Below are 26,988 nucleotides of genomic sequence, written 5' to 3' on the forward strand. Positions count from 1 at the left end.
TATTAAATATTTATATTTTAAATTTATCATTAACTTTTTTAAAACAAAATTATCTATTTAATTAATTTTAAGAGTTACGAGAAGTATATGAACTAAAATTAAATATTTAAAAGATGTAAATTTAAATAAAATAAAATTTAAAATATTCAATTTTAGAATATTTTTAAATTTATTATACAAGTTAATTATTTTTATTTGCAATATAAGAAACTAGAACGAATATAGTGGGAATTGGTAATAACACTAAATAAAAAATTCAAATTTGTATTTATTTATTAAAAATTTAACCTTTTTTATTTTTAGAAACAGTTATTAACTTTTTTTAAAGAAAAAATTATTACAATTTAATTATCTTAATTTGCACGTAAATGGTAAAACGGTGGATTATGGTATGGGACAAGTTTGACCGACGGCGTCAACTCTCCGGCGACCTGAAGTCTCGCAATTATAGTGTAAGAACAGGAGATAACCGGAATCTTCTTGCAAGATTCCTCACACCTTTCGATTATTTAAAGCTCTTCACTAATGGCTGTTTCTCATCATCCGCTCCAACTGAATTCGAATTTGAAGGAGCCGCTCTGTCGTCGACAATGGACAGGTTCTAGCACCTCCAAAGTTTTGTCAAAATTCGAACTCCGATCCTTTTCAGCTTCGTTCTTCTGCAGGTAATTATTGATCAGTTTTCTTAAACCATATCTAATTTCGTTATGGAGCATGATTTTTGAGTTCGCTTCTTGAGTGATTAGCTAAGTGCTCGAGAGCTTGGTTTCAAGTGGAGGTGATTGTTTTTTTGTACCGATTTGAACTGCTTTGCAAGGATGAGGTTTACTTGCAGTTTTTACTGACTTTTTTCCGGTCACGTTGATCTGTTTTCCACTTACTGTCATTGATTTGCACAATTTATATCGTCATTTTTGGTAAGGAGTTTGCTAAAATCTTCTTACCGATTTGATTTCTGGTGTTTTGGTTCAGTTCAGTTCAGTTCAGTTCAGATATCGGTTGTGATGAGATCCCTGGAATTTCTCTGCCTGGGAATATTATGGATTCTAGCGGCACTGCATCAAGTCAAATCACATGGAAGCCATCCTTTCTCGAAAATTGCCATTCATAAATCTACATTCGCTCTTAATGAAAATGCTGATGTTAAAGCCTCTCCATCTGTTCTTGGATTGAAGGCAAGCTTCAATGCCCTATGTTTTGGTCTAATTCAGTGGTGATCGTGTTTTTAACTCTATAGAAACGCCAATCTTGGAAGCTATTATGTATTTGTTTTAGAACTTGTTTTTGATTGAGAAAGTCTGTTTTCTGTTGCAGGGCGAGAATACAGAATGGGTAACATTGAAGTATAGTTCTCCAAACCCGTCCTCTGATGATTGGATTGGAGTATTTTCTCCAGCCAATTTCAGGTTATCTGCATTGGTTTCAATTTCGAGTTTCTTTAAAGCATTTTTGTGTTTATTTCATGCTAGTATGATTGTTTCATTGATTGAATGCAAATTTTTGTTATTCTATTTCAGTTCTTCTTCCTGCCCTATGGAGAATCCAAGAGTATATCCACCATTATTGTGTTCTGCACCTATCAAGGTTCATTCCACTTGATTTTTAAGTTGTTTCATGAATTTCGTCTATATTTAGCCTCTCTCTGCAGCGTAGAGAGTTCATTAGCCAACTAATTATATGAAGTTTATTGCAGTTTCTCTATGCCAATTACACAAATCCCAAGTACAAAACTACTGGACGAGGGCTTTTGAAACTTCAGCTGATAAACCAGAGAGCAGACTTCTCGTTCGCATTATTTTCTGGTGGTTTAGCGAAAGTATGCTGTTCTTTTTTTGGTTTTCTTCACTTGATCGATTCAAAATATCTATGGACAATAATTTTGATACCAACAACAGTTTTTCTTTTAAAAAACATTCCTGTGTTGTTTGATCTTATCCATCATTTTCTGCTTCACTGCTTTTAGGATTGTGTTCTGAACTCCTGCACTATCATGCAAATGTTTTTTATATCAAGAAGTGAATAATTGCTTTCTGGATTATGTAAGCTCACAAGCCAGAACCTACAGTGAATAATACTTGCCATTATCAGTGAGGACCCAACTATTATGTCCTTTTTACTTCTGGGATTTGTATTCTTGCCTTTTCCCATCTCCTTGGATTGAGCCTCCCAAATGAATAATACCCATCATATCATTGTGATAATAGATGTTTATGGGGTATGGACATCTAGGGTTAGTATTTAAAATTATTTAAGTTGGCCATAGCATATTCTAGTATCTTCTAGAATCAACCTTCCTATCAAGTTGATTTAGTTTAACTTTTTCATTATTCTGCTATTGATGGTTAGTTAAACTTTGAATACAGAACCTAGTTTGATGTTGTTGGTTGATTCAAGGCAAGGTGTGCACAGCCTGCAGATGTGATGTAATTCTCATATGAACTTGTGTCTCACTGTTTTATGTTAGTCTGTCTGGTCTCTCTCGTATCAGTGTGCATATACCCGACAGTTTGTCTCATGCACCGAACAATGTTATCATATCAACATACAATCATCTGTGTTAGCTAATTTCACTTGCTTTCTCCTTTATAAATATTCATAATTGAATTTAACATTGGAAAACGTTTTGGTGAGTTTGTTTGCATACATTTTATCTTATTCATTCCCTTTTCATATTTAGCCGAAGGTGGTGGCAATATCAAACCGAGTAACTTTTGCAAATCCTGATGCACCACTTTACCCACGCTTGGCACAAGGAAAAGATTGGAATGAAGTAAGTATAAGCTAGCAATTGAGTTCACATAACTGGTTTTCCTAGGTTGGTTTTCTAGGTTATTTTTAGTGAATAGATAAATTTTCAACACAACCAAGCATTAGTTACCCTTAGTTTACCAGCTCTTGAGGTTTGTGATAATCGCTCATGCTTTTGATTTGTTAGTTAAATCTATATGAAGATGATATGGTTTAACCATTGATACTCAGATGACTGTAACATGGACAAGTGGATACGGAATTGATGAGGCTGAACCTTTGGTTGAGTGGAGCCAAAATGGAAAAGACCTTATGCGATCCCCAGCGGGCACACTGACTTTTGATCGTAACAGCATGTGTGGTATGTAAATTCCTTAAATATAGATCTGCTACAGCTATTTATAAGAGATATGCTACATTTCCCTGCCAAACAGTAGTTTAGAAGCTGCTGCTCAATTCCTATTGTCGTATTATTTTCTAATCTCATGTTTTTTAAAGGTATTTCATCTCATAGATTATCTTTTTAGGTGCACCTGCAAGGACAGTGGGATGGCGGGACCCTGGATTTATACACACCAGTTTTCTCAAGGAATTGTGGCCCAACAATGAGTAAGCTATATGAATCCCAAATTTTTGTTCATAGCTATATGTAGATCATCCCGTTAAACAGCTCCAAATGTATTAGGATATTTAAGATTATTTATACCGTTGATATGCATATGAACGTTACGCTGTTAGGATCCCAATTATAAGAAAGCAACCCAAAAACTATATTGAAATATCAAAAAGAAATTACAATATAACAATAGCCTTTTGAGAGGGTGGCTATTCAGACTTCTGACTGCTAATATCTTTTTTACTCTTCACTGTAGGTATACATACAAATTGGGACATAGATTAACCAATGGCTCATATATTTGGAGCTCAACATATAAGTTCAGAGCCCCGCCTTATCCTGGTCAAAATTCGTTACAAAGAGTTGTTATTTTTGGTGACATGGGAAAGGTTTGGACCTTTTGCTGGATTCTTACATTTACAAATCCATGAACCATAATTATGATATGAACTCACTGAGATGAAGAACTTTTTTTGGTAATTTCTTAGCATACAAACGATCAAGTAAATGTTTCCTAAATTATGGTATGGACATAGCTACAGAATGGCATGTAGCGTTTCAGAAAGGAAGACACAATCATGTGAAGAACATTTACACACACTCACACAGTTAGACATAGAAGTTTGACTCCTCAACTATTTGATTTAATTAAAATCATAAAAAAAGTTATTTATGAAAAAAAAAAAAAAAAAAGCTATCTACGAATTTCATAATGCTGCAACATCTTACAGCAAAGGTTCATAGTTAAATTCAAATTAAGTATGTTCAATAGTTCATTCATTTATATGCTTAAAAAACAAGTTCAAGCAAAATGTTTTATAGCAACGATATATATTTGCACATCCAAACGTTGCTTTTCTGGCAAACATAATTGTTTCATTTAGCTCATGACCATTGACCATATAAAGACTTTGGAACTTACCTTTATGTAATATACTGCACAGGATGAAGCTGATGGCTCTAATGAATTCAACGATTTCCAGCATGGCTCTCTCAATACTACTAGAACGCTTATACAAGATTTGAAAAATATTGATATCGTTTTCCACATTGGAGATATATGTTATGCGAATGGATATCTTTCTCAGTGGGATCAGTTTACTGCACAAATTGGGCCAATAGCATCAACAGTGCCTTACATGATTGCTAGGTACTTCCTCCCCTAAATGACTTACACATTGTCTGGCAGTTAGCTTTTCTTGTTTGTTTTATCAACTGATCATATGTTGTTTTAGTGGTAACCATGAGCGTGACTGGCCAGGGAGTGGATCCTTCTATGTCACCATGGATTCAGGGGGAGAATGTGGTGTAGTGGCTCAAAATATGTTCTATGTCCCTGCTGAGAATCGGGAAAAGTTTTGGTAATGAAGCTTGTTTTGATAACTTCCGACTAGATTTAATTTGATTTCACTGATATTTTAGTGTTGCTTGTAGAGCTGCTCTTTTAATATGCCTGTTCACACCGTAGAACAATATTCTCTGAGACCTTATCACCTAACATTTGATTATGTAAAGCAAAAAAATATAATTATGGCTTTATGAACACATATTTGTTCCAGATTTTCACTAGATTTTAATGAAAAATTCCTCAGTTGAACATATATACCTATTACATCAGGTATGTCTCAGATTATGGTATGTTTCGCTTCTGCGTTGCCAACACAGAGCTCGACTGGAGAGAGGGAACAGAACAATATAAGTTCATTGAGCACTGTCTAGCATCTGTTGATAGGCAAAAGCAGCCGTGGCTAATTTTTCTGGCACATCGTGTGTTGGGTTACTCTTCTTGCACATTTTATGCTGAGCAAGGGTCATCTTCAGAACCAATGGGCCGTGAGAGCCTTCAAAGTCTCTGGCAAAAATATAAGGTTGATCTCGCTATATATGGCCATGTGCATAGTTACGAGAGAACATGTCCCATCTACCAGGTATTCTTAAATTTTGTTGCAATAATTTCTTTTCCCCATGTTTCCTTTGTTTAACTATGAAATATACATGTATTACTTTTAATTTTCGCGAAAAATTGATAATAGTGTTCATGTGACCATATAGATCTTAGTTATAAAATCCAGACTATATAGTAAGTACAATCATCAACATGCAATAAGCTAATGCATTGTCTTCCATTTCTTGCACAGAATATTTGTACCAATGATGAGAAACACTACTATAAGGGCGCCTTGAATGGAACAATTCATGTCGTTGCTGGTGGTGGAGGGGCAAGCCTTTCACCATTTATCACACTCCAAACAAAATGGAGTATTTACAGAGATTATGATTATGGATTTGTCAAGCTTACTGCATTTGACCATTCAAACCTTTTGTTTGAGTACAAGAAGAGTAGTGATGGAAGGGTTTATGATTCTTTCAGACTATCAAGGGATTATAGGGACATTTTAGCCTGTGCAGTTGATAGTTGCCCCAGCACGACACTGGCTTTGTAACATGGTATTCGTTCGTAACATGGTGTTCGACCATGCAACGAATGGTACAAGATCTCTCTACTTATTGTTTGGTGCATTAGGCTGTATCGCCATCTACATATTACCGATATTAAGCTGTTTTAGCAGGTTTCGTCTAACTGAACGAACCGATGCTTTCATGTATGCATAAAATCATATGCAAGACACACAGCAACTATTTATTATCGGATGAAATGCCATTTTTCTGTCTTTGTTTCTGCCATGAAAGCTCTACCTATTGATATTTCAGATATCTTTTTTCGAATGATTGTTCTTACTGAATGGAGTGGAGAAAGTTGAGTGATGGTATTGATTTTTAGGAGATGTTTGTAATAGTTTAATAAATTTGGGTGTGCTAAACCTAAAGTTGGAAAACTTGAGTTTACCCGACATATTACATATTTTGTTGGGTACTTGTGAATTCTAAATTGCATGTCAAATTGAGCATAACTCTACGATCGGTATATATATTCATTCATTTTGCAGAGAGGTACAAAGAGGTACATACTGCAGCTCAATTACAGTGGGAAGATTTTCTTGTACCTAAAATAGAATAGAAAAGAGATAAACACAAGGCCACAGGCAATCAAGGTCAAGTAAACTATCCACTGGAAAGAAGTCGGATGCTCGAAGACATCGTCGGAAAAATTCATGCCGAAAACTGCAGTTAACGCCGCAAACATTGTAGCCAAGAACGTAGCTGCAGTGAAAAGCACCTGGAATTGTATCAGCTGGTTCTGAACGTTGCCCTGTTAATCCACAAAGAAAGAAGCTTCCCATTGCATTCATTCTTGCATTTCCATGTGATTAACTAACCATAAAGCATCTTAGAAATCACAGAATTACCAGTTTAATGTTGATCAGATCTTCTGTGTCATCTATAGATTCTTTGAGCTGCATAATTCATCAAAAAAGTTTCAATTTCAGCACGTTTGAATGTCGTTTTCTAAGCGCTCTCACCGATACGCTGCTATACAAGAACCTAAAGAAGTGAAAATATTCCATACCGATAACAATTTACTGAGCATGTCGTCAATGACCACGAAGTACGCCTCGAGCAGCATCTCCAATTGTTCGACGTTATCACCACCGTTTGATGAACTCATCAAGCTGCTCGAGTTTACAATACTGCTAAACGCCCTTTGTAATTTATAAGATCCATTGGTAGAACCCACTGGTGAAACAGGAGCAGATTTTGGTTTCCCGAAGAAACTAGTTTCGAGATACAAGTTACTTCGGATGTTCGCCTCCAATCTTTGTTTCTTTTCTGTCAGAAACATCTCTGCCATATCCCCATCATCGTCCATCAGATGCTCGACTTCATCACGTACCTGGTATTTGACACGAAACGATAATATATAACGCAATGACGCGAAAAAACGTAGTCGCAAAAGATTACAAAGTTCCGGGATACTTACCTTTTGCACTTGTTGAGTCAAGGACAGAAGGTTGCCTTTAAATCTTCGAACTCTTTCGAGATTAAGCGTGTTTATTGAAGACGCTAAAGCATCCAGTAGAGGGTATATCTCGATTTCCATCCCCTTCATCTGTCGAGCCAAAGAAGATAAGCAGTTCAAAGACCAGCTAACACAACAGTGAGAATTGTTTAGAATATGGATTCCTAATTTAAAAGTACATAACAGTAGATGGCTGTTGCCAGAGCTCATGGACTTGAGGTGATACGTGTTCATTTAGTATCGGACCTTTGATGTCCCATATTGATTAGGGAGGAGAACAAACGAAATACCATAGGTCCTTGATTCAACCTCCTAATGAGAATTAAGGTCTTTGCGCGGGTGTCTCATCCCCAGGACTTGCTTGCTCTGTATGGAGTGCCCCGTGGTTCCTCAAGTGCCAGCCACGGAGAGTAATGTCATTAACTAGGGGGTTATTGGCCACAAACCACTAGCTCGCCGGCCACTCGGGTTCCGCGTTTCAAGTTTGTTATCCTAACTGTCTCCTCTACTCCATCGAGAGCTTGGCTTAGATCTCCACATACAAAATTGATACAAAAAATACCTTGCCAATGGGCTGTCCAAAGGAGTGAGTGAAGATTTAGGTCCTCTATATGCTCTTTAGATGGAAGGAGTATCAATTCTCATGTTTAAAACCTAAAACTCAAAATTTCAAGTTGGTTAGGTTGGTGACTGAGCAACCCGAATAGAGTTCACAACCCAACCCAATCCAACCCTCTATTTTCAGTGAGTTGTCAATTTTTTTTTTAATTATAATTATCTAAAAAATCCTACTTATCTCGTAATACATATTACATTAATAACTAAAATCTCATAAAATCCAAATATCAAACATTGACAAGTCACACATTACTACCGTAAGTAGGATATGGGTTGGGTTTGTAATCCTATTTTCGGGTTGGTTGGGTCTATGAGATCCCACATTGATTAGAGAGTGGAACGAAACATTTTTTTTATAAGGGTGTGGAAACCTCTACCTAGCATACATGTTTCAAAACCGTGAGGCTGACGACGATACGTAACGGGTCAAAGCGGACAATATCTACTAGCAATGAGGGTTGTTACAGAAAAAAAATCTAACTCAACCCTAATTTTATGATTTCGGTTGGATAGTCTAGGTTGGTCGAATTATGGGGTCAAACCAATAACAAAAATACACCACATTGAATATTTAGCTGATATCAATGTACACATGCAATGGTAGCAGCGAGAGAGATACCTGAGTGTCAAGAAATGAACAAGTAAGTTCCAGTGCCAGCTCCAGTGCCCTAAATTCAAAGGGCAAATCATCTGTACAAATTGGGAAGTATCATCATAAGCAGCTACAACTACGACACTCTTTTTTCATTCTTTCAACAGAGCATTTGGTGGCGGTTCAAGACACAAAAACAATACAAGCTGTGTTTTATTTACTAAGCAGCTAGAAAAGGCCACAGATAAGTTATCACCAACTAAACATAACCCATATATTTAATCTTAGTAAAAGTGTAATAAATTCACCATGATTAGTCCTTTTTGGAGGTAAGTGTGAGATCTCACGTCAATTGGAGAGGGGAACGAAACATTCCTTATAGTGGTGCGGAAATCTCTCTATGATAGACGCGTTTTAAAACTGTGAGGCTGACGACGATACATAACAGGCCAAAGCGGATAATATTCGCTAGTGGTGAGCTTGGGCTATTACAAATAGTATCAGAGCGGTGTGCCAGCAAGGACGCTGGCCCCCAAGAGGGATGGATTGTGAGATCCCACATTAGTTGGAGAGGAGAACAAAGCATTAAGGGTATGGAAACCTCTCCCTAACATACACGTTATAAAACTGTAACGGCCCAGACCCACCGCTAGCAGATATGTCCTCTTTGGGCTTTCCCTTTCGCGATTTCCCTCAAGGTTTTTAAAACGCGTTTTCTAGGGAAAGGTTTCCACATCCTTATAAATGATGTTTTGTTCTCCTCCCCAACCAATGTGGGATTCTCACAAAAACCGTGAGGCTGACAACGATACATAGCGGGCCAAAGCGGACAATATCTGCTAGCGGTGGGCTTAGACTGTTACAAGAACTGAGCTTCATTGAGAAAGATGAAAGAATATACAAGGGCATACAAAAAACAAGCCAACAAACGAAGTCGCAACACTAACTATAAGAATGGACTCCAATCCGAAAGAAGGAGACCAAGTTGCCAATGACGGTTTGCCCGACACCCATTAGTTTGTTTTTACTAGGAAAGTAGGAACATTTTTTCGTTCTTCTAACCTACATTCCTTCCAAATACCGTCTCTTTTTATTCGTTCATTAAAGGGAAAAGGTGTTAGGATCACACAACAACACACAATCAATCTAGATGAAGAGAAAATACAAGTAGAAATATTAGCAAAAGGTTTATATTGACGACTTAAGGTACGTACAATAAGAGAAAATATAGAGAAGGCAGAAAAGTAACACCCTCTAAGGATATATATATGTATATGATTCAGTTTACTATATATATAACCATCTACCATATATATATATATATATACATATATATATATATGTATATATGTATATATATATGTATATATATATATATATGTGTGATTATATAGACTTACCTGATATAACATCTACCATATATAACTTTATCTATATATATATATATAATTCAGTTTAATATATATAGTAAAAAGATATAACCTTATTCCACTTACTAAACTTACCATATATAGCTTTACTATAGTCTATGAACTATAAACCATTTTTAATCAGTATTAACTTTTATTCATTTTTGATAAAAAAAAAATATATATTGTTTTCGAATAACGAGTATTGGGACCGACACCTTGCCATTGTGTGTCGAGGATGTATTTTTCGTAACATTGTCCTAATAGCCAAAGTCCACTAATCTTCTAGAGGCATCACTCACTCCTAAGGCAAAGACAGAAAAGGGTCTCATGCTATTAAGTTTTCGAACCGAACGGTCGAACCTAACGACCAGCTCGCCTCTCGGGGAGTAAACCATATACTTGTTATTTCAAACACCATAACCAAACTATCTTATAAATGACATGCTTGATAACCAAATCACAATGTATTGCTGTAAAACATAATTCTTTACCTGATTGATCTTTACTTGCATGGAGACGCTTGCACAGCTCTGCCTTGTACTGAGCAGCACATCCATCTAAGGAGTTCATCAGAATCACCTCATCAGCTGTGATTATACACCGAATTTGCTCGAGACTGACAACGATCGCCTTCTCCCTCCCGAGAATTGTGGACGGGCAAAGGAAGAGCGGATCCAAAAGTCGCATATCTCTTGAAGGTAAAGAACAATGCCTCATTATAGTAGCCTTCTCAAGCTCCAAAACCTCTGAGTTCCCTTCCTGATCAATCTTTATCCAAGAACGATTCCCATGACCTCTCTTCTTAACCCCAATATTGTTCATATCCTTCTGCATCAAGAACTCAGCAATGATTCAAAAATGTGGATTTGGAATAGTAAACAACGATCCTCGTGAAGCGTCCATCGGCTATCGATAGCGAAGGGTCGAAAAGTTAAGTAGCTAATGCCTCAAATTGCTGGAAACTTTGAAAATAAACTTAAGGAATCATGAAAGTGTTCTTGAAAAGCCAAGATTCCTACAGGAAAAGGCTGAATTACATCACTAACATTGAGATTAATAACATAAAAGTTAGGGAAATACAAGATTGAGCATGAACAATTAAGATTAGAGGCATGATTTATGATAAACAAACTCAACCAAATGGACAGTATTCGAAAGAGTGAGGCTAGGTCTCATAAAATCTACTTAAATGGAGCTCAAAAAACTAAATTATTCTGAAAACCCCACAAAGAAAGGAACAAAATAGAGCTCATCCATTCGACAAGAAGAATCGAGTTAAAGAAGCTTATCCTGGAAAACTACGAACATGATCTTCAGCTAAACGGTGGAATGAAACAAAACCCAGATAAAAGCAGCGGAAAAGGAAGGGAACTGACCTGTTTTTGGCATAATTATGAGAATGAAAACGCTTGAATCGGCATAACAAAAAGACCCAGATGCAGAAATGGAAGAACAACAAGAAATTTCAGATTCAGAAGGTGGGCGATGAGTGGACTGATGTTGAACAGCGGAGACCGATAATGAACGGTGCTAAAGGATGGCGATTTGGGTGGTTTCGGGAGTTAAATTGTGGTTTAATCTACACATAATCCTATAATTTTGGTTCTGATTCTTTGCAATGTTTTCGTGTTCTTGTTGAATTTTTAAAATTATGGTGTATGAATGTACTGTTCTAACTTACCACCCAAGTGAAAGGTATCAAAAAGAAATTATTGGAATTAAAAGTAAAGTCCACGGTGAATAAAAAAAGAAAAGGCAACAAAAATGAAATCGCCGTTGCCGGGGATCGAACCCGGGTCACCCGCGTGACAGGCGGGAATACTTACCACTATACTACAACGACTTGCTTGTTAAACTTGTAAATTAGTTATTATTTATACGCAATAAATTTAATCAGTTTTCTTCTAATCCAAAAAAGGTAAATTTTAAGTAAAAATTGTGTTTTATTTTCTCTCAATTTGTTTACAAGTTTTCATAATATGAAACGTTTATATTTTAGGCAAATTCCAACCACAAAATCAAATTAATTCTAAAAAATAGTTCATGTAATTGTATGAAAAAACAATTAATTCCTTAAATCTATAATAAAGATAAAAAGAGATAAGTTCTGATATTTTTACTTACCAAAAGGGTTAATTCTGAACTTAATAAAACCAATAATCCATGTTCTGTATGTTCATCGTTCTTATTACCCTGTTACCCATCCAAATCAACAAGAATTTCATGAAATAGAAAGCACAGAAGGAAAGGACCCATTTTTCAGTAGCCATAGTATTCAAAAGGGGGGACTTCATCAAAATGTGGTCATAATCTGAGTAAACACAGAAGGCCATAAGGGCAAAGCAAAACAGAAAGTTATGCATTACTTGTAAGAAAGATCCCATGACAGACACAGACAGCTCCACAACAGCTTTTCATGAACCCAAAATAAAAATTTTGATTGAATAAAACCGAACAACAGAGCAGCAGCAACCATAGCATCTACACATTGTAAAGCATATCGTTATCATCCCGCCCCATAGTATCATATTTCAGATCGAAAAACATTGCCCTTCAACTTCAACTTCAACTTCAACTTCAACATCATATAAAATTCACATAAATTGGATAGTCAAATAGGTTCTATTTAGTTATGATTTGGTAGCTTTCATTTTCCACCAGCACCACCAAACAGATAATCCAGAGAAGATCCACCACCAGGAGCTGCGTGGACCTTGGTTGAAGGCCGATCCTGCCATCCACAAAAGAAAGCCGATCAATCACTCTAGAAGGGGGTTTAAAACAAGCTGAAGAGATGTGGACGTCCTTGAGTGCAATTTGAGAAAATAATCATGAAGATAAGTCAAGAATGTGATTTAACAGAAAGATGAGCAAGTGGGTTATCATAGCGGCTGCACAATACTCTTATTATCTAGACATGATTGTGACATAATTCTGTGGTCTAAAAGTAATTACTTACATCCAATTCCAAGTAATAAATTTTTCTTGTTTGCTCCCATATATTAACATTTAACATCACACCTAACTGAATGGTCACACAAACATTCTTTTTCTTAGGATAAGCACTATGTCATACTCCTCAAAATATTCAGGATGTATTTGCAATGTTTAAGGACAGAATGACACATCAGGTCAAATGTCACACTCATTAGGGCACACAGGAAAGTGAGGAGTAAGGTTAGTTGACCATCGTATCGTCCAGATTGGATAGAAAGATTTGTGGATAGACCAAACAAACTGTATTTGAAACATGTTAAGCTGAAATGAAATTACTTCTCTCGCAGTTATCAACAACATGCTAGTAGTTAGGTAAGACAAGATCAATTGCAGAATAATCCTAAATGTAGCCATACCGTTATGAAATTGCCAGTGTTCTGACCATCAGCCCTCAAATAGTTGTTTGAGGAGCTACTATGAATACCAGCCGGAATCTGCTTGCCAGAATCTGTAGGTGGTGAAGCAGTAGCAGCAGGTTTGAAAGCTGCTGGTTTGGATACATGCTTTCCTTCATTAGAACGTGGTGCTGGTACTGGTGCTGGTGCTGGTGCTGGTGCTGGTGCTTGGCCACCTTTGGGGGCACCAGCATTGGGAGATTCTCCACTTCCAAACAGATACCCCAATGAGCTCTGACCACCACCACTGCTGACTCCACGGCCCATGGCTCTTTGATTTCTTTCAAATGTCACAACTCAGAAGCTTGCCTTCCAACCAGAAGAAATGGAAAACGAAAAAATGAATGAAGGTTAGAACATAAATGGGTGAAAATACATGGGTGGAGGATCTCAAAAGCATGCTTACAAATCCACATATTGCACGTAATTTATCCAAGTATCAAAAGAAAATTTTGAATCTCAAGTTATAATGTAAGAAATCAAGCCCATACAGAAACAAAACGTTGAAATTGATGTTTGCATATCACACTCGATCCATATTTCCATGTTAATCATTGCTTTGTTATAACCATTTAGGGACTTCTCTAACTTCAGCATGTACCAAAATAGTCCTAATTTGCTGAGGTAAAGATTGTCCTCTAAATAAGTAAAACAACAACCCTAATCGTGAATATACTAACATGGCCTACGTTTCACAATAAATAGAACGTTGTAAAGGTGTTGTCATGCTCTAAAGAGGATATGTTAAGAGCAATAAATTTCCAAATAAAATATTGATCCTAGAAGACAACCAAAGCAAAGACATGGAACATGAGAAATGGAGCTATTACATCAATTTCAAAACACGACCACCATTTCTGTCAACCTACTACAGTTGTTTCATATTTATTGACAAAAAGTTGCGCAGGAGCGCAAGAGGCACGTTCCACCTGCCTTATACCCTAAATACCCAACTCAAATTTTGATCACTTCACCCAAAAGTAAGAAACAGTTAAAATGTAGATATTTACTGTAGATCGTCTGATAATCTTTGAATACGATCAATAAACTTGAGCACGCTCACAATTTAGCAAAATCGACCATGCCAAACAAACCCTAAGCATAACCAAGATCTGATCAGTGCAGCAATCAAGAGGTAATAGACGATAATACAAACAAACCTAGGGGAAAATCCCGACCAACAAACATCACAACACCTCGATCTCAAATGAAAAGCAAAGAGAACAGTTCCAACCGCACTCATCTGGCAGTAGAAAAGAGAGAGAGAAAACCAAATAGATCTGGCCAAGGAATGCAAGTGAAGCTAAACAAAAAATCGTATACCGCTAAGTAATCGAGCAAAAAGACGCTAAAACAATCACGCATTGAGATGAAATCCTTGGTACAATGACAGCGAAAACGTGAATTCGGAAACTGAAATGAGCGATAAGAAAGAAAAAATACGAAGGTAAGAGAAGATCTGAGTGTAAGGATTAGAAATTGGCGCAAACCTTCCGGCGATGATCGGATCTGAGGCGAACTTTCAGAGTTTGAGAGGGAACAAAGAAATGAGTGGGCTGGAGTACTCGTACCTAGCACGCAGTCTGGGAAGATACTTGTGAAATTATTTATTTATTTATTTATTTATTACACGCGATTTTTTCAATTAATAAATTACTAAAAATAAATATTCGTATATTTTTTTTTTAAAATTTGCTATGCTTTTTAGTTAACGAGTAAATCCGACCATTAATTTTTAAAATTTTAATTTATCCACGTTGGCTTAGAAAATTTTTAACTCTAATCAGCAATTATTTTGAAAGGGTGTATAGAAAATTTGATTTTAAAATTAAATAAAACTGTAAATATGAATTAATAACTTAAAATTCGAACCTTGTTCAAACATGTCGTTGTAGTATAGTGGTAAGTATTCCCGCCTGTCACGCGGGTGACCCGGGTTCGATCCCCGGCAACGGCGAATTCTCTTTTTCACGCTTCATTTTAATTTCATCCAATTTTGGTTTATTTTATTTCCATATTTGCTATATTTCAGACATGGTTTTGAGTGTTCTTTTTCTTCAATTGATTTTTTTATTGTAGTTTAGAGATTTAATCAATAAAATTATAAAATTACATATATTTAAACTAATATTTTTTTAATAAAAAAATCAATTTCCGGGCACAATTAATTTATTCTTGAACACTAAAAGCTAAACATATTCTTGAGCTATCAAAAATTGACTCAAGAGTCTTGTGACATATTCTTGAACTATTAAAAATTGATCCACGAGTCTGTAACATATTTTCGAGCTATTAGAAATTGACCCATGTGACATATTCTCAACCTATTAGAAGCGGTATTAGAAATTGACCTAAGAGTCTGTGACATATTCTCAAGCTATTAGAAATTGACCTAAGAGTCTGTGACATATTCTCGAGCTATTAGAAATTGACCCAAAAGTCTATGACATATTCTCAACCTATTAGAAGCGGTATTAGAAATTGACCCCCAAGAGTCTGTGACATATTCTCGAGCTACTAGAAATTGACCCAGAAGTCTATGATATATTCTCAACCTATTAGAACCTGACACGTGACACATTCTCAAGCGATCAGAAATTGACCCATGAGTCTATGACATATTCTCAACCTATAAAAAAGTGGCACGTGGCACCAACGTCTAATACCCGATACACTATTCGATTAGGGGCATCCCATGTTATTGATCTCAATTCAATGTTTGGCAAGGAAAGGATACACAAAAACAAATAACACAGCAAACATTCTAAGCTTTAAATTATGCTGAAGGGGAAAAAGATAGCAAAAGAGTCATGAAATCTACTTGGAGTCCTCTCCAGCAGGGTTGAGCTCATCCCAAGCTTCAATCCAAGTGACCATTGCCTCGGAGAGCTTAACGAAGTAGGGATCGATGGGGCCAAGCTTCTCCTTCACTAGCTTCGACAGTTCGATGTAGCATTTCTGAACTGTCGTGCATTCTTTCGGGAGGACGACCGATTGGAAGAACGGGATCAGATCTTCTTGCCAGAAGATCCCTTTGTACTCCTTTCTCAGGTTGGTGAATGGGTTGCTGGCTTTGCTGTGCCATATGTAAGGCAGTCCTGTCTTAACTCCCCACCCCATATGGTCACAAATCACCTGAAACACAACAAGTTCATCAACCAATATATTCTTAGATCAACACGAGTCAAAGGGTCGTTTGGGCGGAGCGCTTATATACATACCTTCACACACCAACCAGCCCACATGTCGTCGTATCGTCCTATCGGCTGACCGTCTCCCATGAGTCCAAAATACATAGCAGGTCCGATCAGTTCACGGTTGAATCCGAGATTCATTCCACACATGGGAAACAAGGTTCCCTTGGGAATTGTCAACACTGCATCTACATACCTAAACGAGGTTTACAGAGAACATCTCAATAAAGCAAGCATGGAATTCGAGTCTAAAAACGAAGCGAAGCACGTCAGGAATCACACTGACCTAGAGTTCCTTTCACGAGGCTTGACGAGCTGCGTTGGAGCATCGTAGTCAGGAATGTTAAGCCAAAGTCCATGAGAAACTGCGGTGGGGACACCCTCACGAAGACTGAAAGGGTATCCACGGACAAAATCTGCACCTTCTCTATATGGATCATACAGAGTGTTGAAGAAATTTGGTGTGGCTGGTGATAGAAGGTTCTTTATGTGCTGCTCGAGCGCGTTGATATCCTTGTTCGACGGGTCCTTCGCAACCTGCAACGACACATTTACAAGAATCCATCAAAATTTGATCATCTTTGTAAATATGAAAACGAATCAAAATCCTCCCATATTCACTATATCGGTAAAAAGGACTTCTCATTCTCAACTACATAGCATCAGTAACATTTATAAGTAAACTCGATGGTCGTAGAAGGTCGAATCATCCGCTAAACAACTATTAAACTCAAAAGCTTAAGCTGGTTGGTTACGGTACCCCTGCACCTTTTTGATATCATTGACCAAAACGTAAAGGGACTGTATGTGTAACGGCACAAGCCTACCCGCTAGCAAATATTATCCTCTTTGGGATAGGTTTTTAAAACATGTCCTCTAGGGAGAGGTTTTCCCACCCTTATAGGGTGTTTCGTACTCCTCTTCAACGGACGTAGGATCTCACAATATAGGACTCATTGAAAGAAAGCTATAATTCTCAAGAAAAGGAGAAGTTCTTCAAACAAACAAGCATTTCCACAAGATCTGTTCCTCCACTAACAAATACAAATCCAATATCTGTTCATAATTTGCAAGAACAATATGGATTAAACCACACAAGCCAGAACTCAGAACAAGAAAATCAAAAAACAAACCAAAATCAAGTCAAGGCAATTCCACAAACAGTTAGATCTCATAAACAATGGCCATCAACAAGTAGCAAAAGAAATCTCATAAACGAAAGTCAACTAGCAAAATCAAGTAGATCTTACAAAGCAATCATCGTCGATTGTGTAGATGTACTTCTTCTTGGAAACCATATATCCAAAGCATCGACAAGCAGAATCCTTAAACGAAATGCAAGAGGCCTTCGGACCAAGAATCCGATTGATATCGTTCCGATTATAGAGTTCATAGTCGAATCCTTCAGGGACCTTGATGGTCTTCGAAGGATCACCATCTTGAACGATGATCAAATGGTATTGCTCGAAGAACGGTCTCCACATCTCCAAGAAATCGAGGTTCCGGATAGTAGGAATGACGATATCGAGTTCATCTTTCAAAAGGGGAGTGGGTTTTACCGAAGCTTCCGCCATTGTTAACCAATTTCAGAGTTGCAGAAGCTTCAATCAGAGAAGAGAAGACTCGGATTAGACTTGGAGCGAAGAGAACGGAGACGACGATTATATATATATAGAGAGAGAGATTTGAGATTGTTGTTGGGCCATTTGGATAATCGGGTTTTCTGGATCTGGATCTGTCGAGAAAAAAATTAATTAATTTTTTAAAATTTGTTACGAAAATTTGAAATAATTATAAAATTGAAATTGGAAATGGGAACGGAGGTATGTGAGGAAGTCAATTATGTTGACAATTCTTGTGACAGCTAAAACTGCCTTAATTAAAAAAATAATTAAAAGAAAAAAAAAAAAACAGCTAAGGAAAGAACGTGTCGGACAACGTTACCGCAGCCGCAGCCAGCCAGAAAGGGACAAAGGCTTCACGTTCTAATGGAATTTTAGACCGCCCCCCCCCCCTTCAACGCGCCAACTTTCCTCCCACCTTTTACGTTTCTTTATTCTTTTCAAAACAACCCTTCACCAATTCCATAATTGCCCATATGCCCTTCTATTCTTCTTTATCTATTTTTCCCCCTTTTTTTTCTTACCAAATAGTTGTGGCGGTGTGAGATCCCACGTCGGTTAAAGAGATAAACGAAACATTTTTTATTAGAGTATGAAAATCTCTCCCTAGTTGCCTTGTTTCAAAAATTGTAAGGTTGACGACGATACGTAACGAGCTAAAGCAGACAATATCTGTTAGTGGTAGACTTGAATTGTTATAAATGGTATAAGAACCAGACACCACCTGACATTGGGTCTCCAAGGGGGGTGGATTATGAAATCACATAACGATCGGAGAGAGAAACAAAACATTCCTTATAAAGGTGCAAAAATCTCTCTGAAACATTTCTTTTAAAAACCGTAAGACTAACGACAATACATAACGGGCCAAAATAAACAATATTTGTTAGCGGTGGCTTTGGCTATATCAGACTTAGACATCAGGCAGTGTGCCAGTGAAGATATTGGGTCATCAACTATAGTGGATTGTGAAATCGCATATTGGTTAGATGAGATATTTCTCAAGGGGGATGGATTGCCACATTGGGTGGAGAGGGAACGTTTTAAAAACCGTAAGGCTGAAGACAATATGTAACAGACAAAATCGGATAATGTCAGCTAGTAGTGAGCTCGGACTCAAAAAGAACATTGAATTTTCAACTTCGTATCCAATAAAATATGATATATAATTGTATTACACCTTTTAATTTTGGATCATGCTAGATTATGTCTTTTATCTTGTTTATATTATTCAATTATTAGTCACATAAGGCCCACTAAACAATAAAATTAATTTTTATTTTGGATTATTTTTGTAATTTTCAAACAACCACTAATACTAGAAAGGAGGAATTGCATGGAAGTCCCCAAGTTGGGGCTAATTTATAATTTACCCATAATTTGGTTGCTAATGTATGAACAAATTTTCTCATTAAATGCAATAAAATATTTTTAAAAAAATATATATTGTACCAAAAAAATCAATTAGACAATCTTCCATTGGGCCATAGCATCCAAAACTTGTTTAAGAATAAGGTTAAATCCTTAACACATGGCAATTAGAAAGAAAAATAAAGGTTTTAAGGCATTAATCATGGTCCATGGTTGTTTTGGTCGAGAAAAAAAATTATAATTAGAACAATTTAATTGGATTTAAAAAATGTCTCACTTCGATCCAACCCAATTTATTATACCCGAGTAAATGAGGGGTACGTGAATAAACCGAGACCACGTCTAAATGTGAGCGATCATGAGGATATGATGATTAAAAAAAGTTTTAAAATTTTGAAAGTCGTTACTCCCTATACTAACAAAGTGTACTTTTCTTTTCAGTGACTCAATAGAAACTCCATAGTTAAGCATGCTTGCTGGAGCAGTTCTATATTATATGACTTATGTTACCATGTTGTAGGGGATGTAGGTCATTACACAACCCATAAATACCGAACTCAATCCATAAATACGAGGATTAATCCCTTCTTAAAAACATAATTAAATGGTTTACTTAAGTCAACTAAAGTTTTTTTTTATAATTAATTTAGTCAACTTGCGCTTAAATGAGCAATTAAGATATATTGACCATATTTTAAATAGCCATTCCAATTTTAAACAATTGAAAACAAAAAGGATGGTTATTTACGAAAATAGCCCACAAGTTTCGAAGCGTTTTGGGCCCATATATCAAATGGCCCAATAATGCATTAAGCCCAATAGGCCCAAAATCAAGACAGCCAAAAAGACAGAATATATATATATATATTTTTATTTATTTATTTATTAGCTATTTTCTTATTTATATTATTTATATGTCCGGTCATGTCTACTAAACCAATATTTAATTACAACTTGAAGTTCTACCCATGTAATTTCTAAGAATTTAAATTTGCAACTTATTTACTATAATAATAAATAAACAATATTCAAAATAGAGCAAAGTTAATGTAAAAAAGTGGCAAACTTGATGCATATTATATAAAGTTGATGTGACATGCATTTAAATATAGCATATGGTTCATGTGATGATATTAAATGGATAAATGTATGAGATAATATATAGTTTAGTATGAATAATATAATTAAATTACTAAGTTGAAAAGCTTTGTTTGAGTAGGATTCATCACTTTCATGAACATGTTTAAAGATGTTCGCTTAGTTGTTTGGTATATTATGAAAGTCATATTACTCGAAGGGCATGCTGCAAGAGCGTAGGAGATGTCACTAAAGGGTAATGGCAACTATTTGATTCCACGTTGCTAGATTAAGAGACTTCGATTGTCATATATCAAGTGAAGATATTAGGACTCGAACCTATAATATAATCGTTATGAGTGGTATATCTCAACGAATTAAAATTATAAGCCCATACGAATCTCGAAAAATCCTAACTAAGCTACCACACAGAGGGGAAAGTTCTATCCTCTCCTTCCCCATTTCAAAAGAAACTCCTTTTTTTTTTTTTTGAACAAGATCAGCAAAAACAACACAAACCCATTACTAAAAATGAAACTAATTTGATGTTAGCAAACCCTAGGGATAGCTCTGCAAATCAATGGAGTTTGCATTTCCAAAGAGAGTTTGAGACATTCTGACAAGTCAACGCCATTAATGCCCTTTTCAGAAGGAACCCATTTGAAAGCTTGAAGAAACTGAGCCAACCAGAGATGAACAGTGGCCAATCCCATGGCTTTTCCAGGGCATACTCTTCTCCCTGCACCAAATGGAGCCAATCTCAAATCGCTTCCCATAACACTCACTTCCTCTTCCATGAACCTATTTGGCTCGAACTTCTCAGCCTCTGACCAAACCTTTTCGTTGTGTGTTATTGCCCACATGTTCACCATCGCCGTCGTCCCGGCAGGAATCAGCCTCCCGCCGACGTCCACGTCGTTGACTGCGAGCCTAGCCCATGATAGAAGTGGCCCTGGTGGGTGCAATCTTAAACACTCTTTGACAATGGATTGAAGAAATGGAAGATTTGGGATATCAGAATCTGAAATGGGTTTGGATCTTTTGCCAATTACTGAATCGATTTCGTTTTGAGCTTTGGTCTGGATTTCTGGGTGTAGAACCATTCGTGCTATGATCCATTCCAACAGTATTGCCACTGTGTCTGTTCCTCGAAAAATCATTTCCTGTCCAAAATTTGATAGAAAAAGTCATGAAATGAATTGCTTTACACATAAGTTAGCGCCTAAATTGATGAAAAAAATGGAGCAAGAACAGGAAAAGGACATACCCAAAGAACAGCAATCATGTCGGAATCTGAGAGCTTGTCATCTTTCTCTAAATCAAGTAGGACATCAACAAAGTCTCGATTATGTTCTTGTTCTTGTTCGTGTTCTTCGTGTTCGTGATGTAGCTTAACTTTCCTCCTAATTCTATGTTCGTCAATGATTTTTCCCACAAAAACATTCACTTTAGAAGCCAAACACCTACATCTTTTCCTCACACCTTGTAAATCCAGCCAACCCAGAAAGGGAAAATGATCACTCCAATTGAAAATCCCAAGCAATTCATACCCTTCACTCACCAGTTCCTCAAGCTCAACCCCATCCTTCACCAATCCACTAAACTCATAACACTTACCAAAAACAGTCATCATAACATTATTCAAAGACCCAAAATGAAGAATCTCCTTAACTCTAACTTCCCCATTCAAAGCCATGGATTTCTCAACTTCCCTTATCATTTTCCCTCCAAGTTCCCTTCTAAACCCTTCAAATGCACCTATTCTCTTAGGACTAAACATGTAAGTAGCTGAAATCCTTCTCAAATTCCTCCAATACTCACCATAAGGAGCAAACCCCATAGCTCTGTGGAAGAGAAGTTCATAAGCAGATTCCTTCACAGGCCTATCAGCAAAGGAAGCGCTATTGAGAATTTCCTTGGCAAAATCCGGGTGGCTTGAAATGACGAAGTTGGTTAGGCCAATAGAGAAGGCCATTAAAGGGTGTGCTTTGAATTTATTGGAAAGTGCAGAGAGGGCTTTGTGAGGGGTTTTTGAGAGAGTGAAGACATGGAGGAGACCGATGAATGGGAAGCCGGAGGGGCCCGGGATGGCGGCAGAGGCGGCGGTTTTGGACTTGGAAAGAGCCCAAGCGAGGCCGCCGGGGTGAAGGAAGAAGGCGAAAATGGAGAGAAGAAGCAGCGCTGAGAGAAGGGCTGGGAAGCTTTGGGAAATGGAAGAAGGGAAATGGAGAAAGGTTTGGACGTTTGGTGATGACATGGTTGGTTGAGTCTGGTTTGGCGCCAAGTAGAAGAGAAGGAGACGGCTGGAAATGAGAGTGGGAGAGGGGTTAAATAGAAACGGATTTTTAACTATGGTTAGAAAAATAAATTAACCAAGGTTAAAATAATTGGGAGAGAAAGAAAGAGAGAGAGAGTTTTATATATTTTTTTTAATTTATTATTAAATTTAGTTTTTGATTCTCAAATTTGTAGTGTAAGCTTTTAAATTATAGTTTTTGATTCTCAATAGGTTTACATGTTTCAATTATATATTCATCATTTCAAATATTTATTTTTAGTATTGAACTACTTAAATTTTGTAAAAAAAAAAATAATCAACTAATTCATCAACTTTCCCACTTAAAATGAAATACAAAAAATACGATGTCCTTGGCTTTTTATTATTCTACACAAAAATAGAAATTTGGAGGGATTAGCGATTTGACATGGAAGCTTTTTGATTGATAGGAAGATGTTGAATGATTGTCTTTTTATTGAATAATTCTTTAAATTTAAATTTTATGACGGTTCGTAAAGCATGTCTCAAATATAGAATCTTTAGTAATTTTGCAAGATTTCCCACTCATAGAAACTAAGAATAGATATCATAAGTTACGAAAATGAAAAACTAAAACTCGTCTATATAAGAAGAAATATATATACAACACAACAAAGTATTATCTGTAGTCAATTAATGTTCAAGAATTTTAATAGGGTGTGAAGAGAGATACCTACAGGCAAGTAGATGTGTAGCCGAACAATGTTCTAAGAGAGAAAATCCCTCCCCCAAACAAGCATCAAACAAGCACCTGTCCACCTGTTTAGAATATCGCACAACCAGTAAATCCCAAAACTCAAGAACTTGCAGTATGATACCATAATCAAAGTGGACAGACTAAACAATACTTTGATCTCAACATAACCTTAACACATGGTACAAAAACAAGGATAAAATAAAGACAGGTTACGGAATAGATATATATATATATATATATATATATATATATACAAAGAAAACACAAGCGTGGGAACAGAACAGAGACACTTCGACAGATTATCTCAGAAGAGAGTAAATAAGTAATAGATTATTTGTACGATCAGTGGAAATAAATACAGTGGGCAGTGTGGCCACTACTTACATTTACACTGTCACACACAATTCCCATTACGGCGCCGCCCTACTTCCTTGTTTCTTCCATGTCTCACTCTCAGGACAGAATCCCAATCTTTTTCTCTTCCCCAACTGGGACTAGAGATCCATTATGCTATTTGGCCTACCTTTGTCATCAACAATGCCACCAAATCTGATATTGCATGTTATATTTTTCTCTCCTAGACATTGATTTAATTATAATATCTCCAAAAGTACCTAAACTTTATAGAAGGGGGAGTGTGCTTCTGTAGATGGGATGGGATATCTTTCTAAAGGGAAGACTGTTTGAAGAGAGAATAAGAAGAAACATGTCTATTAGGGAAGGTTGCTAAACTTAGAAGAGATAAACCTTTCTATTACTTGTATTATATACTCCCTCCTGTAATATTATAATATTTTTGGACCTTTAAGTTATTTTTAATGATTCTGACATGACTATAATGGTATGGAACTATTTTATTGTAATGGTGAAATTCTTCCAAAAAATATATATATACTTCTTAGATAGAAGTGTACTAGAAAGAGAGAGAGTTAGCATTTTTTTTTTTTTTTCTCCCAAGAGAAATGTGATTCCTAGTTGTTATAGACCCAAAAATACTTTCCCAAAATATTCCACCCTTTCCAAGTTTATTGATTTTATAATGAAAAGTATAGGGTTCTGTGTTACCATATCCCACCATCAGTAAGATTTTAGTATGGACCAAACAAAATGTCAGGACTGACTAATCCAATGGGAATATGTTGTTTAAACCGATGGAGAGGGATGTCTTTTAGTGAGTTAAAGAGACTTTTTTTATAGAGAAGTGCAACAAAGGATCGTACCTTTTATAGAAGTAGAATAAAGAGAGGCTTCCTTTTCCTTTTTTTGAGAAAGAGAGGCCTAATCATATGAAAATTATAATGAACTATGGTGAAGAACACAACCCTGAATTTATGCATGTTCGTTTTAACCTTTCTTCAATCTCAACTAGATACTTTTAAGAAATTATAATATAGTTTACATTAATAAAATTCAATTTGGGTCGTAATATATAGCAAATGGTATTTTTTTTTTTCCCTAAATAGAATGGATACTCATTACTACAACCCTGCAAGTATTCTCTACATTTACGGCTGAGATAATGGGCTCAAGCTTATCAAATAAACTTGCTCAATGAAAAATGTATGACGTCGGATCGTCTAAAGTTAATAATGACTGTCTGTTACATACCTTATCAGGAGAATATTTCGTGGCATCCATGAACGAAGTCAGCATGGAGATGGACGGTGATGAGCTGGTTGGGGCCGTATTCCCATACTTTGCTATAGATTATCAATGAGACCTATTGAAAGACAAGATTTAAGACCCAAAACAGTTCAGACACGTAAGTAGTTCCAAATCGCAATGCAACGCTAGGAGCAAAAAGGTAATTATGTAAAGTGTAAGGTAGCAAGTTGCAAGAAGACAAGATATGGGCGGGTTCTGGTTGATTTAACACCTTCATCTTACTTATCAAGAAACGTTAACTTTTGGAGATGGAGGTGCAGGAATTATTCCCCATTTCGCCCGCACGTCATCCAAATCCTCGTGGAAGTGTCGCTCATAGTATACGCACATGAGATCATTGCACCGCATGCCAGCACGGATGGCCCAAGGGAAGTAGTGCTGGAAGAACAAATTTCTCTGTTTATCATTGAACCTTGCTGTGCCTCCCAAAACGGACAGCATGCACATTGGGAGGTGCATTTGCTCAAATTCAATAACCTTCAATGCCGACTCACCAATCAAGTTGGTGGGAAGACCAAAAAGCGTGTGCCAAAAGTCATGAACCTCGCGAGCTCGCATGGCAACATATTCCAGTTCGTCAGTATCCATGAATCGAACAGGAGGCCGGTCATCTGGAGAAAAGTTCCTGGAACCCATAAAATTGGCATATGCAGCGCCAAATGTGTTGGATGGAAGGTCCCACGCATCCCCAACTTCTGATGATAAAACACGTGGTCGCTCCAACAACACTGCCTGAGAAGAAATTTGTTTTGTTTCATATTCAAATAGACGACTCACGAAAGCCCATGCATGGTACCAAGGAATTTCAAGAGATTCTAGTCATACAACATATGAAAAATAAATTTAGCAAGCTGAAACTGGAACATCATGATAAAGTTCATTTGGGACAAGTAACATGACGGAAAGGAAATAACTCAGCCAAAATGACGAACTCTCAATAAATTTGAAATGTCGATGCCTTCCATATTAGCCAAATGGAAAAAATGAAACAATTTAACCAGGCAAGAGCATGAAATAAAAGAAACTAAAATATTCATTTGAAATGGTAAATTGCAGGTTCCAACTTAGTTGCATTGCTCCATATCATGTGTTCTAGAGCATTTCCAATACCAACACTTCGGTTAAACTAGTGTTTCATGTTTTTGTTTCCAAGAGAGGAAAGGAAGCCTTGATGGGGAGGGGAAGAAAGTAATGCATGAGCTTCTCAGCCAATTACATTATCCAATAGGAATACACAAGAACATCAACTCAATAAATTACAAGTCCCAATTCATTCTCAAAAATGAATTTAAAGAAGAAAAACTAAACCAAGTTGTTTCTGCAGCAATCAAATAAAAGCAATTCCATCAGTTAAACAAGATAACGATTCTATTCCTTTTGTATTCTTCATCTTATTAAATATAAGCATATTAGGTTTTTCATTTTTATTCCATGAGAAAAGACTTGCAAACCACGAAGGAAGATGAAACGTGGAAATATTAAACATAGTATTACAAAATTAAGAGCTTACTCTGCCTTCAGCACTTCTTTTCATCCTCTCGAGGACTCTTTCAAATGCTGGCTTTCCGGTTGTCTCCCCAAGAGCTGCTATTAGATCTGCTCGGCGTGGATCAAGCAAGGCACCTACTGCTGAACCAAATGCAACAGCTGCTTGCTGCCATTTATTTAGCTGGATACGTACACCTACCATATCCAACAGTACCTTTTTTTTTTTTTTTCTGTTTGCTGTAATGAGGGGGGGGGGGGGG

At 36.7% G+C, this 26,988-nt stretch overlaps 6 protein-coding genes and 2 non-coding genes across 14 annotated transcripts in view; 2 read left to right on the forward strand and 6 right to left on the reverse strand.

Annotated features, from left to right (window-relative positions):
• The first annotated feature begins 420 nt into the window (after positions 1 to 420).
• On the forward strand, positions 421 to 6,075 carry LOC111496485 (probable inactive purple acid phosphatase 1). 5 transcript variants are annotated; one of them, XM_023146935.1, is made up of 13 exons: positions 421 to 665; positions 983 to 1,175; positions 1,315 to 1,406; positions 1,518 to 1,584; positions 1,694 to 1,816; positions 2,678 to 2,770; positions 2,980 to 3,109; positions 3,276 to 3,357; positions 3,621 to 3,753; positions 4,309 to 4,514; positions 4,600 to 4,725; positions 4,983 to 5,292; positions 5,503 to 6,075. In XM_023146935.1, exons 1-13 carry the CDS (start codon positions 526 to 528, stop codon positions 5,806 to 5,808), a joined length of 2,001 nt encoding a protein of 666 aa, XP_023002703.1. In that variant the 5' UTR covers positions 421 to 525; the 3' UTR covers positions 5,809 to 6,075. The 5 variants fall into 5 exon arrangements, with proteins under 5 accessions (XP_023002703.1, XP_023002704.1, XP_023002705.1 ...); XM_023146936.1 differs by having other exon boundaries at positions 537 to 665; positions 978 to 1,175; XM_023146937.1 differs by having other exon boundaries at positions 547 to 665; positions 973 to 1,175.
• Positions 6,076 to 6,243: 168 nt separating this feature from the next.
• Positions 6,244 to 11,593, reverse strand: LOC111496488 (magnesium transporter MRS2-5). The gene is made up of 7 exons (XM_023146941.1): positions 11,282 to 11,593; positions 10,397 to 10,920; positions 8,521 to 8,591; positions 7,245 to 7,373; positions 6,834 to 7,157; positions 6,673 to 6,720; positions 6,244 to 6,575 (listed from the first exon to the last, which is right to left on the reverse strand). The coding sequence occupies exons 2-7, from the start codon at positions 10,737 to 10,739 to the stop codon at positions 6,345 to 6,347; spliced, it is 1,146 nt and encodes a 381-aa protein (XP_023002709.1). The 5' UTR covers positions 10,740 to 10,920; positions 11,282 to 11,593; the 3' UTR covers positions 6,244 to 6,344.
• Positions 11,594 to 11,676: 83 nt separating this feature from the next.
• On the reverse strand, positions 11,677 to 11,748 carry TRNAD-GUC. Its single transcript has one exon. It is a non-coding gene; the product is annotated as a tRNA-Asp (tRNA).
• Positions 11,749 to 12,237: 489 nt separating this feature from the next.
• Positions 12,238 to 14,912, reverse strand: LOC111496491 (protein SPIRAL1-like 1). Its single transcript, XM_023146947.1, has 3 exons — positions 14,788 to 14,912; positions 13,259 to 13,606; positions 12,238 to 12,636 (listed from the first exon to the last, which is right to left on the reverse strand). The coding sequence occupies exons 2-3, from the start codon at positions 13,562 to 13,564 to the stop codon at positions 12,553 to 12,555; spliced, it is 390 nt and encodes a 129-aa protein (XP_023002715.1). The 5' UTR covers positions 13,565 to 13,606; positions 14,788 to 14,912; the 3' UTR covers positions 12,238 to 12,552.
• Positions 14,913 to 15,182: 270 nt separating this feature from the next.
• On the forward strand, positions 15,183 to 15,254 carry TRNAD-GUC. The gene has a single exon. It is a non-coding gene; the product is annotated as a tRNA-Asp (tRNA).
• Positions 15,255 to 15,951: 697 nt separating this feature from the next.
• Positions 15,952 to 18,264, reverse strand: LOC111496489 (probable UDP-arabinopyranose mutase 2). The gene is made up of 4 exons (XM_023146942.1): positions 17,742 to 18,264; positions 16,778 to 17,028; positions 16,519 to 16,687; positions 15,952 to 16,432 (listed from the first exon to the last, which is right to left on the reverse strand). Exons 1-4 carry the CDS (start codon positions 18,063 to 18,065, stop codon positions 16,115 to 16,117), a joined length of 1,062 nt encoding a protein of 353 aa, XP_023002710.1. The 5' UTR covers positions 18,066 to 18,264; the 3' UTR covers positions 15,952 to 16,114.
• Positions 18,265 to 21,053: 2,789 nt separating this feature from the next.
• LOC111496486 (cytochrome P450 78A5-like) lies at positions 21,054 to 25,475 on the reverse strand. Its single transcript, XM_023146940.1, has 4 exons — positions 25,184 to 25,475; positions 23,552 to 23,637; positions 21,829 to 22,864; positions 21,054 to 21,724 (listed from the first exon to the last, which is right to left on the reverse strand). The coding sequence occupies exons 1-4, from the start codon at positions 25,226 to 25,228 to the stop codon at positions 21,110 to 21,112; spliced, it is 1,782 nt and encodes a 593-aa protein (XP_023002708.1). The 5' UTR covers positions 25,229 to 25,475; the 3' UTR covers positions 21,054 to 21,109.
• The window catches only part of LOC111496490 (ubiquinone biosynthesis protein COQ4 homolog, mitochondrial), a 5,441-nt gene continuing 1,894 nt past the window's right edge, over positions 23,442 to 26,988 (reverse strand). The window contains exons 2-5 of one of the 3 annotated variants that reach the window (XM_023146943.1): positions 26,751 to 26,965; positions 25,480 to 25,972; positions 25,184 to 25,295; positions 23,442 to 23,637 (exon numbers count right to left, since the gene is read on the reverse strand). In XM_023146943.1, coding sequence (XP_023002711.1) covers positions 25,276 to 25,295; positions 25,480 to 25,972; positions 26,751 to 26,930 — 693 coding nt within the window. In that variant the 5' untranslated portion in view covers positions 26,931 to 26,965 and the 3' untranslated portion in view covers positions 23,442 to 23,637; positions 25,184 to 25,275. Of the gene's footprint in view, positions 23,638 to 25,183; positions 25,296 to 25,451; positions 25,973 to 26,750; positions 26,966 to 26,988 lie in introns of those variants that run through there. The other 2 variants (XM_023146945.1, XM_023146946.1) reach the window with 2 other exon arrangements.

This window comes from Cucurbita maxima, unplaced genomic scaffold (genome assembly GCF_002738345.1).
Source record: "Cucurbita maxima cultivar Rimu unplaced genomic scaffold, Cmax_1.0 Cma_Scf00022, whole genome shotgun sequence".
In the NCBI taxonomy this organism is placed as follows: Eukaryota; Viridiplantae; Streptophyta; class Magnoliopsida; order Cucurbitales; family Cucurbitaceae; genus Cucurbita; species Cucurbita maxima.

Coding starts and splice junctions, on each gene's coding strand:
- LOC111496485 (XM_023146935.1), top strand. CDS start 526: ATGGCTGTTTCTCATCATCCGCTCCAACTGAATTCGAATTTGAAGGAG. Junction 2,771..2,979: donor AAGGAAAAGATTGGAATGAA/GTAAGTATAAGC, acceptor ATTGATACTCAG/ATGACTGTAACATGGACAAG. Junction 5,293..5,502: donor GAACATGTCCCATCTACCAG/GTATTCTTAAAT, acceptor TTTCTTGCACAG/AATATTTGTACCAATGATGA.
- LOC111496488 (XM_023146941.1), bottom strand. CDS start 10,739: ATGCAGAAGGATATGAACAATATTGGGGTTAAGAAGAGAGGTCATGGG. Junction 6,721..6,833: donor TGCTCAGTAAATTGTTATCG/GTATGGAATATT, acceptor TGAATTATGCAG/CTCAAAGAATCTATAGATGA. Junction 6,576..6,672: donor ATCTGATCAACATTAAACTG/GTAATTCTGTGA, acceptor GTGGATTAACAG/GGCAACGTTCAGAACCAGCT.
- LOC111496491 (XM_023146947.1), bottom strand. CDS start 13,564: ATGGGCCGTGGAGTCAGCAGTGGTGGTGGTCAGAGCTCATTGGGGTAT. Junction 12,637..13,258: donor ACACTGGCAATTTCATAACG/GTATGGCTACAT, acceptor TGTGGATGGCAG/GATCGGCCTTCAACCAAGGT.
- LOC111496489 (XM_023146942.1), bottom strand. CDS start 18,065: ATGGCGGAAGCTTCGGTAAAACCCACTCCCCTTTTGAAAGATGAACTC. Junction 17,029..17,741: donor CAATCGACGATGATTGCTTT/GTAAGATCTACT, acceptor GTGTCGTTGCAG/GTTGCGAAGGACCCGTCGAA. Junction 16,433..16,518: donor GGGCTGGTTGGTGTGTGAAG/GTATGTATATAA, acceptor GTTGTGTTTCAG/GTGATTTGTGACCATATGGG.
- LOC111496486 (XM_023146940.1), bottom strand. CDS start 25,228: ATGCTGACTTCGTTCATGGATGCCACGAAATATTCTCCTGATAAG. Junction 23,638..25,183: donor CGAAATATTCTCCTGATAAG/GTATGTAACAGA, acceptor TATTCTAAACAG/GTGGACAGGTGCTTGTTTGA. Junction 21,725..21,828: donor ACATGATTGCTGTTCTTTGG/GTATGTCCTTTT, acceptor AATTTTGGACAG/GAAATGATTTTTCGAGGAAC.